Below are 20743 nucleotides of genomic sequence, written 5' to 3' on the forward strand. Positions count from 1 at the left end.
CCAAATATGGCACCTAGCATACCGAGTATTTTAAGCTGAAGGAAATTTTGGGAAATGGCATGTACAGGGAGGATTTACCCGTCTCTGAAGCACATCATAAAACCCTATGAAAGGTGCCTTCCCTATGCCCAAGGAAAAGGAACATCTTGAGTTGTGAAGATAAAGGAACACACAGAGGGATCTGAATGAACAGGCCTTGATAAATTTCCCTCAAATTACAATACTTCCCTCCCACCCTTTGAGGGGGAGCAGAGTTTGCCACCCCAAAATATGCCTTTTGAGATATTGTCTTGAGCTGTTTACTTTTAAGAAACAAAGACTGAGAAAGAATCTTTAACGTTTTCCCTAACTGCCTAAAAGAATTTAGATAGAAGACCTGCTCTAGGAAGGGAGCTATTATTATTGATAACTAAATTTTAATATGAACTAAGTGTGACAGACAGGACCTACCAAGACCATTTGATCAAAGTCCTCTCTGTGTTCCATTGTTAACAATAACCCAGCAAACATTTATTTACCAAATATTTGCTTTTCATCTCTACGTGAAATGACTTTCTGCCTTTTGAAGTCTCAAACCATAACCCCATCCTACCCCCTTCTCCTTAGCTCAAGATGGCCTATAAAACTTGACTGACCAATCTGTCCTTATGGAACTTTTGTATGTACATATGTAAAACATTTGGTTATTTTCTCCTGTTAATTTGATTATTAGTCCAGCTGGAAAAACTTAGAAGGTGGGAAGAAAATTTATTTTTCTGTCCCCACACCTTTGTCTTATCATATTTTTCCATGACTTTCCACTCTTTATCAAAGCTAACATATAAATGTTCATGTTTAACCATTTCTTTAGGTCTTCATTTTCTTATGAAGGCTCTTGTGTCACATAAAAATTATATAAAATAAGTGTGTTTTTCTCTTGTTAATCTGGCTTTTGTTATAAAATTTGGACCCTGAGAAATCGGAAGGGTAAAGAAAAAAGATTTTTTTTTCCTCCCAAGATGAATTCTTATAATACTTTTATCCTACTACTGAGAATTTTTGCATCTATGTTCACCAGAAATATTGGCCTATAATTTTCTTTTTTTGTGTGTTGTTCTTGTCTGATTTGGGTATCAGGGTAATGTTGGCCTTGTAAAATAAGTTAGGAAGCATTCTTTCCTCTTGGAAGAGTCTGGGAAGGATAGGTATTAAATCTTCTTTGAATGCTCTATATCTCCATTGTTTCTTTCCCCTTGTGTTTCTGTATGCTATTTTACTTCGGTGGTTTTCCATAGTGTTTTTCTACGTTTCTTCTTTTTTATCTTTTGTGTCTCAGCTCTGGATTTTTATGTTACCATGAAATTTGTATAAAATGTCTCATAAATAAAACAGTCCTTTTACTTCTGATAGCATCTTATCTTTATTTGCCTATACAAGTTCTGTCCTTTTCCTCCTCCCCTGTTATATTTTTGTTGTCAAAAATTATGTTTTTGAGTGTGTTTGTTGCCAAATTGAAGTAGCTATCGTTATTTTTAATGCTTTTTTTCTCTTTAACCTTTATGTTATAATTAAGTGTTTAACACCTTATTTTGAAATAGAGTTGCAATTTTCTAATTCCGTCAGTCTGTTTGTCACCTTACTCCAAGTTTTGTGTACTTTTCATCTTTTGTTCCAGGTAGAAATGCTCCTTTAAACATTTCTTGTAATGCAGATTTTATGGTGGTAAATTCCCCCAGCTTCTGTTTGTCTGGGAACGTCTTTATTTCTCTTTCATATCTAATGGTTAACTTTGCTGGATAGAGTAACCTTGGTTGGTAGTTATTATCTGTTCATATTTTGAATATTTCATTTCACTTCTTCCTGGCCTGTAGAGGTTCTGCTGAGAAATCTGATGACAGCCTGGTGGGTTACTATATTTTTCCCTGGCTGCCTTTAGAATGTTTTCTTTATCATTGACTTTTGACAGTTTTAATATAATGTGTCTTGGAAAAGGCCTTTTTCTGTTGAGATAATTAGGTGTTCTGTTAGCTTTTTGTATTTGAATGTCCAGTTCCTTCCCCAGGTTTGGGAAGTTCTCATCTATTATTTCTTTAAATAGGCTCTCTGTTCCTTTCTTCTTTCTTTTTTCTTCTAGGCTACCCATTCTCTTTATGCTGCCCTTTCTAATGGAGTCAGAGAGTTCTCATAGAGTTCTTTAATTTTTTTTTTTGTCTTAGTTCTTGCTCCTCTTCTACCTGAATAATTTCCAGATTTCTATCTTTGAGCTCACTAATTCTCTCTTCCATACGGTCTGCTCTATTTCCAATGCTTTCAACGCATTTTTCATCTCATTTATTGAATTCTTCAGCTCTAGAATTTAAATTTGGTTCTTTTTTAGAGTTTCAAATTCTTTAGTAAAGTACTCTTTTTGTTCCTTAATTTTATTCTTGAGCTCAGTGAACTATCCGAGTTTTCTTGTATCTTGTTGAGTTTTTTTAACAACAGCTATTTTGAATTCTCTATCATTTAGAACATAATCTTCCACGACTTTAAGTTTGGTTTCTGGAGAACTGTCATTTTATTTTTGTGATATCGTGTTACCATGGATGCTCATGGTACTTGATGGATTTTTCCTCTGCAAGTGCATTTGAAGTAGAGAATATATCTCTTATTTGGTACCATTTTGATTTCAACAATTTGGGAGACTGGTAATTAGAGGACTTTCCTTCATTTTTGAGTAGATGGCACTACAGTGCAAGTTTTTATTTTCTCTTACTTGTACTGCTTGTGCTTCTGGGATCTCTGGTGCCTTACTGCTACTGGTGTTGCTGAGGTGGCAGGTGTTACTGTGGTTTTGGGCAGTGCTGTGGGAGTGGCTGAGATGGTGGGTGTCCCCACTACGTCCAGGTTGCCTAGGTCTCATTACCATAATACCACTGAGATCCATTCAGGTTGTTATATGTAGCAATAGTTTGCACCTTTTTATTGCTGTTTCCAGTTTTTGGCTATTACATATAAAGTAGACCATTTATATTTAATATAATTATTGGTGTGTTAGGGCTTACACCTGCCATTTTATTAGTTGTTTTCTGTTTGTTCTCTCTTTTTTTTTTTGTTTCTCTGTTTTCCTCCTTTTTTTTTTGTCCTCTCTTTGGATAACTTGAACATTTTTTAGTATTCCATTTTGATTCACCAATAGTGTTTTTAAATTTATCTCTTTTGTTGATTTTTATAGTGGTTGCAAATAAATATGAATGTTCATCACAACACAGTCTATTTTAATAGTGAAAATGATAAACAAATTAAATATCTAACATTAGAGGATTGATTAAATTAATTATGATACCCATAAAATAGAAATGGTATGCACCCATCAAAGATAGATTGCACATACATATTACTATCATTGAAAAATATTTGTGATATGCTATTTAAGTGAAAAAAAAGCAGATAATAAAATAGTATTTATATGGGCAGAGAAATAAGTATGGATGACTATATATCAAAATGTTTCTTTCTCTTTTGCATTCCACTAGAATGTAAGCTTCATGACGGTAGGGGCTATTGTCTTTTTTTGTTTATTTGTTTACTACTGTATTCCTGGCAACTAAAATAGTATTTGGCACATAATAGAGACTCAATATATATTAAGTAAATGAATGAATGCTAATCTGTATTTTCTAGGTTTTCTACAAGTAAACTGTTACTAAGTCTAATCTCTTTATGTTAAGAATAAATAGTGTATAACCAAAAGAATTGAAAGCAGGGTCCCAAAAGGATATTTGTACACCCATTTTCATAGCTGCATTGCTCACTATTGCCAAAAGATAGAAGCAACCCAGACCTCCACTGATGGCTGAACAGATAAACAAAATGTAGATATTATTATTCAGCCTTAAAAAGGAAGTAATATTACTCTTAAAAAGGAAGGAAATTCTGACACATGCTATGACATGGATGACACTTGACAACTTTTTGCTAAGTGAAATAAGCCAGACACAAAAAGACAAATTCTGTATGAGTCTACTTACATGAGGTACCTAGAGTAATCAAATTCATAGAGACAGAAAGAAGAATGGTGGTTGTCAGAGGATGGGGGAGGGGGAAATGGGGAGTTGTTTATAATGAGTAGAGAATTTCAGTTTTATAAGATAAAAATAGTTCTGGAGATTGGTTGCATAACAATGTGAATGTACTTAATGCTACTGAACCGTACACTTAAAAATGGTTAAGATAGTAAATTTTATGTTATGTGTATTTTACCACAATTAAGAAAAAAAATTTTTTAGAATGTCATGGAAACAATTTCAAGGAATAGCAATGTCTTTATAAAAAGAGGCAAGTCAGGAAGATGGTAGGAAGGGAAAGATGGCGAATGAGATTAGGTAATGGAACATGGGGTGGAAATATCCAAAGGAAGTAGAAAATGAAGGCTTGAATTTACAAAAGTGGTCAGGATTAGGGCTATAGACATGAGTAATTACCTGCATATATTTGACATGAGAGAAAAACTCTAAGGGAGAATTTAGAGAGAATGGGGGACACAGCAGAGAACAGAATCTTGGGGGACTACTCCATTTAGGGAATGGGAGAAAGATAAGGAAAAAAAGAAAGAAAAAAAGGAGTAGCAGTCAGGGCATCAAGAAAGAACAGAGTCACAGAACACGAGGAGATAGTTTCCAGGTGGTGAGTGAGGATTGTCATTCATGTTAAAGGGTATAGACAGGTTAGAGAGAATGAAGATCAGAGCAGGAGTTGGAGATCAGAAGGTTATTAGTATTCTCAGGAAAGCAGTTCCTGTAATGATGGGGCACTAATCATATTTTGGAGTTTTAAGAGAAAGTGCATAATGAGGAAGGAAAGGCAGTGGGTACAGATCTCTCTTTTAACAAATCTAGTAGTGAAGGGCAGGGAACAAACAGTGCAGTAGCTCAAGGAGGCAACAGAGTGTTTAAGTACAGATTTTCTTTGTACATTTGGATGTGGAAGGAGGATGAGACACTAGAGACAGAACAGACACAGAAGACACAGGAATAATTCAGAAACCAAAGTTCTGAAGAAGGTTTAGAAGAATGGGTTTAAAGGTAGAAGTATAGGAATCATCCCTAGAAAAAAGTTAATCTAGTTCAGTTTGAAAAGTATTTTTTAAGCTTCATTTTTTTCCTCCATAAAGTTGATGTCATCTTCAATGAGAAAGCACGGCTGCTGCTGAGGTCTAAAGAGGGTATAAAATGTATGAATGAAATATTCACTGAAGGAACATGTAGGAAATCAATAAGACAGTTACATCAGAATTGTCGAGCAACTTTAAGTGCTAGGTTGACATTAAATAGCAGAAATTTGTAGTGGGCCAGGTAATCACAGTTCTATGACTTTTTTTCAATAATGTTTTTCTGCTTAGAAGCAAAAATGCAAGTGGAGAATGAAGTCATTCCGTTTTGGTGTTAGCACAGTAAGAAAGGAATAAAGGAGTAAAGCTATCTGAAATGTTAGTGAGGGCAACTTCAAAGTGGTGAGCCATGGTCTTTAACCTGGACAAGAAGTATAATATAGCTAGAAGAAAGTAATGGATTATCTAACCTGATAGATTTCAGAGACTGCCACTGAAATGCTAGAGAAATGAAATTTAAGAAAGCTCTAGTGGGAAGCATTGTGCCGTAGTGGGAAAATGTCATTATAGCCAAAAGACTTTCATGTGAAACCAGGCTACATTGCTTGTGCAAAATATATGCTAGGCAAGTTGCTTTGTTTTTGAGTGTCAATTTTCTCTTACATAAAATAAAGCATAATTATACCAACCTCACAGTGTTGCTTTAATCATAAAGCACATAGCATTACTGGGCATAGTAGGCACTCAACTTTCTATTCTTTCTATTAGTGGGGACAAAGATTTTAAAGACTCTAGTTTTATAATAGTAGCTGCTTATGGGAGGCTGCAAAGAATTTTATATGAAGATTCTAGATAGAATTTATATATCTAAATATATATAGCCTCTGCTATTGAGTGGCCAAGACAATTATGTAAAAAAAAAAAAAAAATGGAACGGAATAAGCAAAGGCATAGTGGAGATAAATACACTTAATTCTGTGTGTGTGTGTGTGTGAGAGAGAGAGAGAGAGAGAACATGAATGAACAAATATGAGTTACAAAATATGGCTGAAGGTGACTGAAAAAGTATGCAGAATCTATTGAAGGAATAATTAGTGCTAGTATTTTGGGTAACTAGATAGCAAGCATACAATCTTGACTTCCTCAAGAAAATGGCATCTGGCTGACTGATGTCCAGTCTAAAGACCTGTAGGTCACTATTGGAAGTTTCAAGGGTATCAGAATATATTTTATGAATAAAGACATGATGTAAACAAGTCGAAATTAGAAAATACAACTGAGAAATATAATAAAGGTTGTTAAAGAGGAGGAAAATACAATTTCTCCTAAGTGTAAAACTTGCATCTCCTATTTTTTATTTATATTTACTTCCTAGCTGACTTTATCTAGTCTCATGATTTTAAATACTATGTATATGCTGATAACTTCTAAATGTATATCTTAAGCTCTGTTCTTTCTAAGCTCCAGACTAATTCATGTGATTTGCCTACTCAATATTTCTACCAGGATTTCTAATAAGTATCTCAAATTTAACATGTCCAAAATAGAATTCCTGATTTCTGCTCACCTGGGTAAATGATAACTATGATATCCTTAGAATTGCTCAGGCCAAAAAGTTGGGAGTTCATCTTGACTTCTCACTTTCTCTTATATTCTACTTTGAATTGACTAACAAATTCTATTGGCTTTACCTTTAAAACATATCCTGGATCTGATTACTTCTCACCACCTCATTGCTATCACTCTAATCTAAATCTCTCATTGGAGTATTGCAGATCCTTCTAACTAGTCTCCCTACTCTTTTCCTTTTCTTTCTTATATGACATATCATATGTAAGCCCTACATTAAAAAATTTAAGACATGTTATATTCCAAGTTGTTTCTCTCCCTCAAAATGGGCTATTTAGAATAAAATGATCTTGTTTCTATGACCTCCTCCAACCTCATCTCCTTTTACTGTGCTTCTTTCCCTCTATACTTCAGCCACATTGACCTCCTTGCTGTTCCTCAAACATGACAAGCATGCACCCTACCTCAGGGCTTTTCTGTTCGTTGTTCCCGCTGTTTGGAACACAATTCCCTTCACATGACATACGCCCTCAATGCCTTCTGATTTCCACTCTAATTTCACCTCATCAGTGAGGCCTGATTACCCTATATAAAATAGAAGATTCTATCAATCAGGTCTGGACAGGAAAACCAAAACTCCTCTAGGGAGGGTGGGAGAAAGGAGGATTTAACACAGGGAATTGGTTACAAACGTGTTGGGAGGTTTGGAGGAACAAAAGGAGAAAAGTGTGTTACCAAAGATCAGTAACTGCAGGAAATCACAATCATTACCAGCGCTGTTGGGGGAAAGTGATGCGACTGAGAATTAGGAGCTTATCCTGGTAATTTCTTTCCACCTTTAATATTATGTTGATGCATCCCAATGGCAAAATCTAACTGGACCACAGCTGGAAAGAACCTGAGGAATAGTTTTCAGGCTTCCAGTTTTATTGTTGAAAGAAGAATATAAAAGGGCTGATGTGGGATAAGTTTCAACAGATAATATCTAATATATACTTCTACTATTTATCATCTGACACTTTATTTTTCTTCATATCATTTACTACTATTTGTTTATTGACTACCCTCCCATTAGAATAAATTTCTGTAAGAGCAGGGATTTATCTATCTTGCTTGCTGCTATATCCCCAGTAGTCAGAACAGTGCCTGGCATCAGTATGGTAGCATACTAACGGGAAAAGGGGCGGTGGGAGTGGGCTGTCCTAGTGGAGAGGAGAATTTTAGCACTGACATTGTTTGGAATTGCCAGTGCATGGTGATAATAAGAAGTAGAATGACCTGTAGTCAGTTTCATTATTGTTTTTCTAATTTTCTAGAGATAATGCATCCATCCTCTTATGTGAGGGTAAAGAATTAACAAAACCCTTTCTACATCTCTAACGACAAATCTGACCTTGAGTTAACTTTCTAGCTCTGTTCTGGAAATGTGATAAAGATGAAATGTCAGCTTGTTACCGGGCAACATTTCTTATGGTAAAAATGATCTCTGATTGGTGATTTGCATATGAACTGAAAGAAACTGTAAATGAACTATTAATACCAAGTGGGAAGCCATAGTTTTGAGCTTCCATGAATGTGGTAACTCTTGTTACTTGTGGTGAGATTTGCTGAACTGAACTATATGCTCATAGAGAATCACACTAACAGATAATTTTGGATGGGAGTAGGGAAGGAATGTTAAACCATATCAAACCAGAGATTGTAAAATTTAGAAGTATCATTTCCTTGGAAAACCATGGTAATATAGCAAGCCAGAGAAAGTAGGGGAAGGGAGTCATACAGAATCTATCAAAACTTCTCCAAGGATTATCAAATCTATCAAGGCAAGGAACTAGGACTACAAATTCTCCCTTAGATTCCATCATATAAGTACTATCCCTATTCTCACCCCATCACTTTCCCTACCATTAGTGAATAGTTTAATTAAAGAGTATAAAAGATCTCTTTACAAAAATACTACCAGTGTACTCTGGGGGATAACTGAGAATATTAGCCCAGTCCTATAAAAGCATTAGGAAGACTACAAAAAATATAGCTTAAATAAAGTTGCCTAATAACTAGTTATTTTGCTTTCTGTTTAACTTTCTCAAACCCCATGAACTCAGATGCAAAAACATATAAATAAGTCACAAATAAGAATAGTTAATTAAGTCAACCAGTTTAAAAGAAATTACTTTTTGACGCTAAACATCATGTCAGTTGGTCCTAGAGATATTAATTTATAATCGTCACTATGTAAATCAATTGAAAGGAATGTTTGTTTTGGGTCAATGAATAGTTTTAGGGAATGACTAGTATGCATATACTGGGAAGTAAGTAAATCTAGAATGTTGATTTATCTCTCCATTAGCAAAACAAAATATTCTACTCTTTTCTTTTGTTCTTTCTAAAAGAACTATAAGGGTAATACAGAGACCCTTGAAAATGTTAATTTCCAAGACTGAGAAATTCAAAATAGTGGTAACAAATGGCTTATTTTCAGAAAACAGAGATTTTAAAAAAACAAATCCTATGAATCTTTTTATAGTTAGTTCTAAAGGAATTAATTTAAAAAAATCTCAATAGTTTCTGATTCTGCTCTTAGGCTTTGAATTTCCAGCAGATCCACTTTTCAATATTCCCAGCTTGACCTTAGAGCCTCCAAATGAATTTTTGTATAACCTAAGAAAAATAGGGAATAGGAAGTTTTTTAAGTTTTCAGAAAAAGATTGACTAACTTCCCTTCCTCAATCAGGACTGAGATGACATTTTGACACAATCTGAATAGCATGCCACTAAGATGCTATCTTTAAAGAGACAAAGGAAAAAAACTGATTATCAAACCATTTCTGGTAATTAAGGACCACATGGAATTTTAGCAAGAAGGACTAGCCATGGCGTCCCAATTTATTGCATTATTTTCTACACAGAGGTGGCCTATCATCTCAGCAGCAGAGCAGGCATAATTCATAGTCCCAATTGACTAAATACTGAGTTTGCATAGTTGACTATCTAGATTTATCAGTCAACAATCTTTGTTGAGTGTGTGGAAAGGCCATTGCTTATGATATTCCATTCTAATAAATGGAAGGGAACATTTATTAATACGTAATTTCTAGTTCTTCCTTCTCATCTTCTGTACTTTAACTATACTGAGGCCAATTTGTTATTTCTCTGTTGTAGGTAAGATCTATAATCCACAATGTTCTATTTACAACACAGAACAGATGTCAGAGATACTTTTACTTGAAAGCCCCATCTCCCCCACCCCCTTTTTTACCTCATTCCCTGTAGACATGACTGCAACCACTGGAAACTTATTAACTTCAACCTCTGTGACACCTACAGTTGCCAGAAGACCAATCTCTGAGGGGCCCATGTGGGTTCCTTTGGCCAAAACACATTCCCCTCTTTTAATGTCATGGCCGATGGGTCTGAAAGTCAAAGCAGAACCATAAGCGATATAAGTAAGAATAATATTTTCTCAAATCAGAGGGAAACTTTAGTGTCAGAGAAGGAGGACACTCAATGGGAGAAAAAAGTCAAGAGATGAGGCAGGAGCAGAATTACAAAATTAAGGGATTCTAAAAAATCTATCCTTTTAAAATTAAAAATATTAAATCACACAACAGAAGACAGGAATAGGATTTATATCTATTATTTTTAAACAGGAATATGTTATATTTGGAAATTATTTTACAAATTGCTTTGTATCACATTACTGTCAAAAATACCAATTGCAAACTTCCTTGAAGGAAGAAATTATGTGGCATTAATGATAAAAAGTATATAGGTTGTTAGCTTTGTGGTGAGAGAATAATGTTAATGAGGTTATAGTCCTAGAGATAATTTCCATTTGGACCACTTAGGTTGGCCCAGTTATGTGGCTGAAGTCCATTCACCTTGGCCTCTTGTCACAGGGATGGGAGAAGTGTAGCTTTGTTACAAGGGAATTTGAGCAAATTGGTATTAATGAAATCAGGGCAAATATACTCCATTGTAAGAAAAATAATTTAAAGTATATGTACTACTTATGGTAGGACAGTGGTCTCATCATTGCTTTTGACTATTTCATTTGCCTTTACCATATTCACGAAAAAGTAGGCAGGGTAGACATGGGATGTAGAATTAAGAAAGTTCATTTTCATACTTGTCAAACGCCCTGAAAGCTAATGGTTAATTGAGTGATCTGTGGATTTCTAATAGCCATGTTCTCCAGAGTTCATGATCACATAGAAACAAAAGTTGGCTACACATTCCATATGTTATGAACTTACCTGATATCTTGGCCTGGCCGAGCTTGTACCAGAATTCTTACTTCAAGTTCCTCAGTGCCCTATAATAACAAGAAGTCATGTAATTTCAAATGAAACAATCTAACAGAATTTCTGATCAATTGAATTTAGCTACTGCAATGCTTTTATCATCAGATAGGCCCAGAATATATACAAATATAGAAGAACAGAAAATCATTTGCTAAACACTTGAACGTTCCTGAAAAATGAGATTTGATACCAAGGAATAAATATTTTCATGCTTTTAAAAAATATTCCAATTAAAATACTGAATCTTACTTTGTAAGCAGCATTCTCAAGGAAATATCACACACACACACACACACACACACACAGACACACACACACACACACACACAGACACACAGACACGGACACAGACACACACACGGCTACCCTGATAGATAACAGCTAGTGCACAAGGAAATAACTTATCTTTTTTGTTCTCATGAATCATTGGTTCAATACTATGCTAGGGTTCCCAAATATCTGCAGAAATTTCAGTGAAGGACTTACAGTTTGCCTGGTAGTAAATTTCTGTAAATTAATAGTGATCATCAATTTTACATTTATGGGCTGTGAATAATATTGTGACACTGGAACTGTGTCTTGTCATCTGGCAGAATCTGTGGATGCATGTGTTCCAGATTTCAATGCTCTGCTGTCTTCCCTGATACCAATAAATCTGATGGACAGTTTTAACAGCAAGCAATGTGATCTGTATGCCAAGAGTTGAATTTTATAAGCCTTACATGTGGGAAGATGATTAAAAAAATCCCCAGATCAAGAAAAGTGGCTGTTTCTCAACAGGGCCAAGTTTTACTATATACCAGATTATGAGAACATTATTTATTTTTAACTTCATCTTTTAAAATATGGTATCTTATCCTTCTTCACTAATAAGTAAGATAGCTAGTCTTTAAAACCTCAGTTGAAATTATTCTTTATTAGTGGATGAACCTCTGGTTTCAATAATTGCCACTCGTTTCAGTGAGATAAAGGCCTGGTTGGATCCAAAAAGATCTCATGGTCCTTTATTTTAGGCAATAGAGGGGAAACTGACATCAATTTAATATTTCAGGGCTGTGATTTGGTGGCACAGATTTTCCTATATTATAGAAACCAGAACTGAGTGTCATTTGATTCAAATGCTTGGCTTAGTGTAATATTCAAGAATTCGCCCAGGTGTTCTTTGTTAAATCCTTCTCTATTAAATCCTCCTTCACATTTTATCAGAAGTTAGATTGGATAAACACATTTCTCAGCTAGAAGGTATGTCAACAATTAATACCTCTGCTCTTCTATCTTGAGGTAGTTTCTTTCCTTGTTTGCCTGTGAAATTTCTTGGACCAAATATGTTTCAAATTCTGCTATAATCACAGTATTGATAATAAAAACGTCTCCTATAAGATTTTTAAGCTTAAGGCAATTTCTTATTTAATGGAGACCTATACATGACAATGTAAAATCTTAATATAACTAAAAAGGAAAAAAAAAACCTGGGTAAATCTCATAAACATTGCAGAAAATGGAAATGGGCATGACTTAAAATATTGCCACAGGAATGCAGCAGTAAGACCTGGTGATGACGTACATCATCGGATTCCCTGATAAGTTCAGTATCTTCTACTTGTACTACTGCATCAGCACCACAGGGGATTGGAGCACCTGTTGTAACTCGCATGACTTGTCCAGGCATTACTGTCTGAGTCGGCTGGAAACAAACATGTAAGAAAGAATTGATTCTCTTTACTGATGCAAAGGAAAAGTCTGTAAGAGATATAACATTTTAAGAAACAAACCATAAAAGGAAAGTCTTATAGTCTTATTTATTTTGAGCCAAAGAACTGAAAGCTACAAACAAGTACATTTACACCAAGAGGCTTTAACTTGATTTAATGTTATCCTGCCTCAATTTAGTTGGGTTCTATGTACCATATTCTGTAAATATACTTTAAATATTTTATTGTAGTCATATCTGTAATTTTCACTTCCCCATGTCTTAAACCAATTCTTAAGAAGTGTTTTCATGCAGTTATTAAATAAAAATTTGGCTCTTCTCCAAGACTAGTAATTCTAAATGGTAGATGAAAGATTACTACCAGTTCACTTATATTAAACCAACATAAAAGACATTATTCGATACATAAAGACATTTATATATCCACTTAGAGTAGACATAAACTGCAATTAAATTGAATCAACTGAAAAATTCTAGCAATATGTAAAGTTCTTCCTTTAGACTGTTAAAACTAGCTACTAGTTCTTTTTTATTTTCGTTGATATACCTTATATACTTTATATAAAGTAAAAACAGTTAAAATCTTGATTTTTCCTTAACGGGGGTATTGAGTTGGGGTTTTTGAGCTTTGTCTAATGACAGCACTGTATAATTACATATTATTTTTGAAAGTGTCCAGTGCTAATCAATAGGACCAAACTTAAGTTATTTAAGGTCAAGTGTTTGGTACACCAAGAAACCATTTGTAAATCGCTGTTTTAGTGCATGCAATGGCACCCCAATGCTCAAGTGTACAGACTTTCAGTAAGTGAGAGGAATTTGGCTCTTGAGAGATCTCTGAAGTGGGCAACTTTTAAGTTTCACAACTTTTCTTGTGCTCCTAGTTCTTTAGTACAGTTGGAAGTTTTACGTGGTAAATAAAGTTTAAGAAGTTTATAAGGCCCTTAACAACCTGCAGCAATACTTATGTATGCTAGGCTGTAGTTATTTTAAACTATTTGCTGTTCCTTAAGCATTCCATGCAATTTTTAAAACACCCCCGGGTTTTGACTTATACTGTAGTCTCTGTCTGAAATGTCCCTTTTGTAAAACTCTCTTAGGCCCAGCTCCAATGCCATCTCCCTAATCCTCCTGGGATGAGATGCTCAAACCTCTCCTCTGTTCTCCATAGCATATGACTGACAGCATTAGTTTAACACTTAATATGTTATATCATATTTAGTTGTTTATACTCTGTCTCCTCCACTAGACATAAGTTCCTTAAAATTAGTAATCATGTCTAATCTAATTTATACCCCTAGAACCTAGCGCAGTGCCTGATACACACAGTAGGTATGCTTGATAACTGTTAGATAGATTCAATTGAAGATCAAGAAGTACTACTTGACTAATTAATATTTTGTGGCTTTGTTACAAAAATAGATGTTTTAGATGTCCATTGCTGATGAAAATATACACCAAGAAGTCAAGTAAACTATGAGATTACAATTCAAGTCATTTAATAATAGGGGACCAGGGCCTAGTAGCACTTTTTGTCAGGAAAACAAGTCATGGGTACCAAAATCTGCCTGTGTTTGGCATAGATAAGGATCTAGTCACTAGAATACCAGGCTTAGCTTAAAAGACCCATACACAGAGATCTCAATGCTTGGATGTAGAGATGAGGGAGCTAAGGTCACCACGACTGGCACCATTTTTCTCCTATATACTTCCTCAACCCCTCTCTATTTTCAGTACATATGGGAATACATGCTAAGACAAGGAAGAAGAGGCATGGACATAGCTTTTTCTCCAAACTGCCACATCCATCTATCTATCTATCTATCATCATCTCTCTTTTCTCCTTTATTTTAATATAATGCTTATGAGTCCTTGGTAGTAGCAGAGGAGAAAAGTGCCTTTATCTTCGTCTGGTTCTATTTTATAAGGTAGGAGCTCTTTTAACCAACTTTCACAACTCACTGGATTAACATACACTATTTCCTACTAAATATAATAATGCCCACAACATACTTCAGGTTGAAGCTGTGACTCTTTTCTTGTAAACTACTGCTCTAAGATTCAATTGAGTTTGTTCTCAAACTTGTTTGTGCCAGTTCGTGTTAACAGTTGCTATGGAATTATGTAATTTAAATAAATATTACATGAACCAATAATATATGATCGTGAAAATAATTACATTTTAATATATAATTAAGTTAAACCTTTGGAAAAACTCAATTAAAAAGTGCTGCTAAGAAGAACTGCTATCAAATAAGGTGTGGATGAAGCAACAGTAAAAAATTGTAAAAATATAATAAAAATCTAGAGTCTATACTTAGATTATTTGCAAATGTCCTTAAAGTTTTCTCCACTTTAAAGAAACCAAAACCTGGAAATATAATGCCCTTTGGGTGTGATTTATATAAGAAAGACCAAACGAAATTCAAATAGCAGATACTTATTAAAAGAAAAGCATTGTTTCTCCATCAAATTAAATGACAAATAAATGTTCATTTATTTTAGTTAAATTTATATTTACTTACAAAATATAAAATAATTTCCCACTTTAACTTATTTCCAATTAAATGGTCAATTACTGATCTCCAAAGTATTAAATAAGAGGACTTCTATTGTACTTCCATTATGGCCTATTAGTGTTTCATTTCTTAACAGAAATATATGTATACCTGTTCTCTGGCTAGCTTTAATTTAGAAAAATTAATCTAAGTAATTAGCTAGAGAGGTAAAACAATCTGCTTCTTCTAAATTTCCCTGTTTGTAACACCAGCTGGGGAAAAGTCTGAGAAGACCACTTGAAAACTGAAGTTCTATTCAGAACACTGACGTTTATATAGGAAGAATCATCCAATCACAGGGCTGGAAAATGCTTGTAGGGAAAGTCTGTGAGACATACCAACACCAGCATTTAAGATGTAACTGGTTCTTTCTCATGAACTATCCTTTAATATCTTTGATAATTTGTCTAATCCTTCTCTAAGATTTCCCTTACAATGATGGTAAAAGCTTAGAATTAGATCTTGAAAATGCGTGAAACAAATCTTTAAGGGTTTTCAGGCCTGTGAATCTCACCTGTTCACCAGCTTGAGATTCCCCAATGATGAAACGATCTCCTGGGCCATCAGCAGCTGTGAGATGAACAGAACCAAGAACAAACATCAGAATGGACCTACGGCAAGGAATAAAAACCTACTGTTGGAATTCTAAAATTTGACTCAAATAAACAGATAAGGATTTGGGGAAGTGGAATACTTTTCTGATCTCCTAGACTATTGTTACTACTGGTTTGATCTTGGGTATCCAAAACTCATAAGTACCAACAGAAGTATTTCTAATATTTGCCTCTCTTGGAGACATATAAGATGGTCTTCCTGTTGCTCGATAATTTCCACACATGTACTTTTTAAGTAGGAAGTTCTTTTAGCCTATCCTCCTAAATAAACACTACTTTATCCAAGGGTACGTATGTGTGATATGTGTGGATCACTATGTATGTCCATATTTCTCTATTTTTCTATAAAAATTTTAACTATTTTGTACACTTTTCTTATTTACCACCCAGTTTGATCTTCACAATAACCCAGCAAAGTAGGAAGAACGTATATTTCTTTCTTCATGTGACATTTGAAGAAAAAGGGTTACAGAATGAAGACCTCAGGTAGAAAAGGTTAAGTATCTTGAATAAGTTCTGATTAATGGTACAGTGTGCATGTGCTTGTGTTTACGTGTGTGTGTGTGTTTGTGTGTGTATTTTTATAATGAGTCAAAGTGCTATTTCTGAATCAGAATGCATAGGCAGTGCTACATCACATTTTTCATTGACTATTCTTAAATTGAAAGAAACCCATTCATAATTGAAATGGAAAAAAAACTTCTTATCCAATATTTTTTCTATATATAGTATAGTAATGACTGGATGAAAAAGTATTCCTGGAGATAAATGTATTTAAAAGAGTTTTCTTCACATATTATGTAGATTTCAGTACAATGCCTATCTAATGAATTTTATGATCATGAACATTACTTCCATGTCACATACAGAAAGGGTTTGGGACATACACACAGAAAAGATAACACTTTCTATATGAATATTTTAATTATATTTGAAATCATGCTGATTAGTGTTTTTAGTAAAGGCTTATAAATAATACTGTTTATATTGAGTCACTCTTTTTGCACAGATGGCTTTGGTTAATCTGATATAGAGACAAAACTTAGCATTAGGTCACTTCTATGTATAAGACGTGGTATCTTATGCTTCATAGACATTATCTCAGTTAATAAACTCTTGGCTTTCTTGTGTTTTTTGGGAATCTTAGTGTATTTTGGGGTTCACTATAAAAAGAGAACAGTTTTCCTGCAATGCTATTCTTATTATACTGTTTTCATGGGTTCTTCTTTTTCCTTAACTCTTTTAAAGTGAACTACTTAAAAGAAACATAGAAGTCATTGCTTCAACAATTATCAACATTTTGCCAATCTTATTTCATCTATTCCCCCACTTATTTTTGCACTATTTTTTAAGAAAATCATGATTTTCTTCCTGTAGAAAATTAAAAAGTCAATTAGATTTCAGAGTCTGTACTAACTGCATCTCAAATATAAAAAAAGTTTTATTAATTATTTTCTACTAGAGCTATTACCAGCTTGCCACCTCTCATTAGCAACCTTGACATTTCCTCTTTTTACTTCTTTGCATGAGGGGAAATTAACATGATTTAAGAGTAAAACTAAGCATAATTTGAATCCTGGTTCTGGCTATTATTAGCTTCAGTACTCTCAGCAAATTACTAAACCTTTCTCTAACCTTCAGTTTTCTTGTTGTTAAAATGAAGATAATCATACTTTAAAAATGTTAATACTTTTTAAAGCTTTTCATTCCTTTCGCTCATTCACCAAATTACTACTGAGTCTTATATGCCCCAAGGATCATATTAGGTCATAAAACCAGACAATGTTTCTATTCTGATGCAGTGTCAGTCTGTTGCAATGTTTTTAAAACTCTGGATCACAAATGGAGGTGGGCTATAAAGTAAATAATGTAAAGTAAAGTAAATAAATTATTTACTATAAAGTAAATAAATTATTCAACTTGTAAATAATTTTTAATATGAAAGATAATAGAAAATATATTTTGTCATACATGGTAAAGATAAATACTGTTTCATGAAACATTATTTATATGTGTGTGTGCATATGTATATTTATATATAGTATTCATTACATATGTGTATATATCATTAGTTTATAATGTATATGTAATTAATGTGTGTATTCCTATAGCGGGGACAAAACAAAACTCTTAAAGTCACTGATTTAATAAAGGAGAAAGATATTAATCAATCACATTAATAAATACATAAATATGAATTAAAAAAACCACTCTAAAGGAAAGGAACATGGTTTTATGAGACATTACAATGAAAGTACCCGAATTACACTGGAGGGTCAGGGAAAGACACGTTGATAAAAGGATTTCTGATTTGAATACGAAGGATGAGTAAAGCTAAGTAGGCAAAAGGTACGGGGGGTGTGTGTGTGTGTGTGTGTGCGCGCGCGCGCGCGCGCACGTGTGTGCATGTGTTAATATGTGGGAGAGGGGAGAGGAGGAGAGATGAAGCAGAAATGCTGAAATAAGAGAAAGATAGATACATAGATAGATAGATAGCTATAAAGTGGAAATGTTCCATCTAAAGATTGTCACCTGAAGAGAGCAGTATGTGGAAAGGCCTCCGGTTCATGTTATATCTTACACTTCAGCCACTCTCAACTTCTAGTACTGTAGCTCCCTGAGTGCCAAGATAACTCATGTTTCCATTCTATAACATGCTACTTCTACTACTCGGAGTGTCCTTTATCTTTATCTTTGATTAAAGACTTAGCTTCTAAGACTCAGTTCAAGTGCCATGTTCTCTATAAAGTCATATCTGACTCCCCTTCCTTTTAGGTGCCTACTTCCTCTTTTGTTTCTCCAGCGTATTCCTGAAATAACTCTAGTTATGGCTTCCTACTGTATTTGCGATTACTTGCTTATTTCTCTCAGGGGAATCACCAGCACTTGCTGCATAATAGATATTCAATAAACGTTCAATATGTGAATTATTCAAAATGTTCAACAAATAAATAAGTCTGGATCCTAAGAATCTTTTTAGAAAGATGCATGCACGAATTAACAAATATATAATACTTTTCAACACGAAAATGTTGTATTTGGAATGCTTTTCATTTTCTGTTGGTCCATGTATACTATTTTCTTCAAAATGTGAGTCAACATTCACAATCTTTAGAATGTTTAGAAAGACTGCTATTAATTCTATATAACTTAGATTATGTTGTTATTCAGCCAAGCATAGTGCCTAGCTCATCATCGATGCTCAATAAATATTTGTTAAAAGCATGAAGAAATGAATTTGGCATTTCCACATACTTAGGTGGGAAGTTTGTAAACTGACTTGTACATGTTAGTATTGTGTTTTGTAAATCTTCTTAAATAATTTCATAAATGTGTATATTTTCTCTCTAGTTAGATTATGAGCTCTGTAGAAGTAGAGATCACTTCTTTTATTTCTTGTTTGAAAGCCTCTGCTCTTCAATCTTTCTCCTGTCTCCTGTTCCCCGCCACACAGGCAAATGAATATATACTCGAAATTGCTTATATCAATGTTCTGCACAAATGCTCTAAATAAATGTCACTGAATGATGAATGACTGGAGATCATCTGGGGCAAGCCTGGTAGAGAGTGTCAGGGAGGCCTAAATCTGAAAGAGCCCTTAAGTGATTTTAAACAGCAAGATCCTTTGCTATTAGGGAAGCTGTATTGACCAGGAAGAGAATATGTGCTCACTTAAACTATGTTTTCCACCTTGTCCTGGGAAACATGCCTATACATTGCTGGCTAAGAAAGGGTCAGTTAACTAACATTGCACAAAGCTCTTAGAACCAAGAGAGGCTTTTTTTTGGGTCATTTTCCTTAATGTGCATACAAATCACCCGATGATCTTGTTAAAATACAGATTCTGATTCCGTGGGTCTGGAATAGGGCCTGAAGTTCTATGTTTCTAACAAGCTGATGCTGATTCTGCTGGTTCAGGAACTACCCTTTTTGAGGAGCAGAACACTACAAGACTGAACTGAAAAAATGCAAATTCAGACTAAAAGAAAACTTGAGGAATAAAAAATTAACGAACAACAACAAAAGTACCGATTTTGCATAAACACTAAGGTTCACTATTTCTTATAAAGATAGAAAAATAATGATCAATCTAACTTGCTGATATTTATTTAAAAATATCTATTAAAGAGATCAGTAAAAGAACAGTTGCTGTTTTCAGGATGAATTCTGTAAGTTTGGGTGAGAGGGGCTGAAGTGGAGGAGGGGTGGCATACGAACCTAAAGCTGAAAAGAAATTAAGTAAGCCACAGCATGCCATTAGAAAAGATGGCTTAGAATCCAGGCCCCCTTTCTCACCTCCCAATTATGACATTTCTGTTAATAAGTTTTCTTTTCTGTTTTGTAATTATAGAATTTAATTTGAAGGAAATGATGAAAGCAATATAAACCAAACCTGAACAGCAAATGCATTATATAAGTAATTCATAATGTTTAATGCTAGACCTTGAAGCTGCTCCCACGTCCACCCTCTGTTAATGTCCAGAAAACATTTTTTGTCTTGTTTACCTGTTTATTTAAAGATTACTGATTATACCATTTGATGTAAAATAACAGATAACTATTTATCTATTCATCGTAATGTATAGAAAATGATCTTCCCCACGACATTTGCCAAAGAATTACTCATTTTCAATTTCCAGCCATATGTGAGCTCTTTTTAAGCCTCTTGAAATACTTCACAGCTATTCATTTATTTTTAATAATAAAGAGTCTCATCATTTTCATGTTACGGCTGAATAAAGTGAGGCTATAGAGATAGCATAATTATCAGAGATCTTAGGAAATATCTTTAACAGAGGACTAAGGCAGAAAGATTAAGAAGTTAATAATAGAACCAAACAGTCTAAGACCACGATGATAGGGAACAGGGTAATAGCATTTATGAGTAGACTAAGATTATAGGAAGAGGGGTTGGGGCA

The 20743-nt window shown here is 34.2% G+C and overlaps 1 protein-coding gene across 9 annotated transcripts in view; it reads right to left on the bottom strand.

Moving 5' to 3' along the window:
• The window catches only part of GPHN (gephyrin), a 404083-nt gene that overhangs the window by 54604 nt on the left and 328736 nt on the right, over positions 1-20743 (bottom strand). For 5 of the 9 annotated variants that reach the window (XM_011384203.2, XM_023526957.1, XM_011384187.2 and 2 more), the window contains 4 exons: positions 15725-15780; positions 12491-12625; positions 10894-10952; positions 9897-10050 (listed from right to left, as the gene is read on the bottom strand). In XM_011384203.2, coding sequence (XP_011382505.1) covers positions 9897-10050; positions 10894-10952; positions 12491-12625; positions 15725-15780 — 404 coding nt within the window. The remainder of the gene's footprint in view (positions 1-9896; positions 10051-10893; positions 10953-12490; positions 12626-15724; positions 15781-20743) is intronic. The other 4 variants (XM_011384213.2, XM_011384195.2, XM_023526958.1 and 1 more) reach the window with 1 other exon arrangement.

The sequence above is a fragment of the Pteropus vampyrus genome, unplaced genomic scaffold (genome assembly GCF_000151845.1).
Source record: "Pteropus vampyrus isolate Shadow unplaced genomic scaffold, Pvam_2.0 Scaffold15, whole genome shotgun sequence".
NCBI classification, from domain to species: domain Eukaryota; kingdom Metazoa; phylum Chordata; class Mammalia; order Chiroptera; family Pteropodidae; genus Pteropus; species Pteropus vampyrus.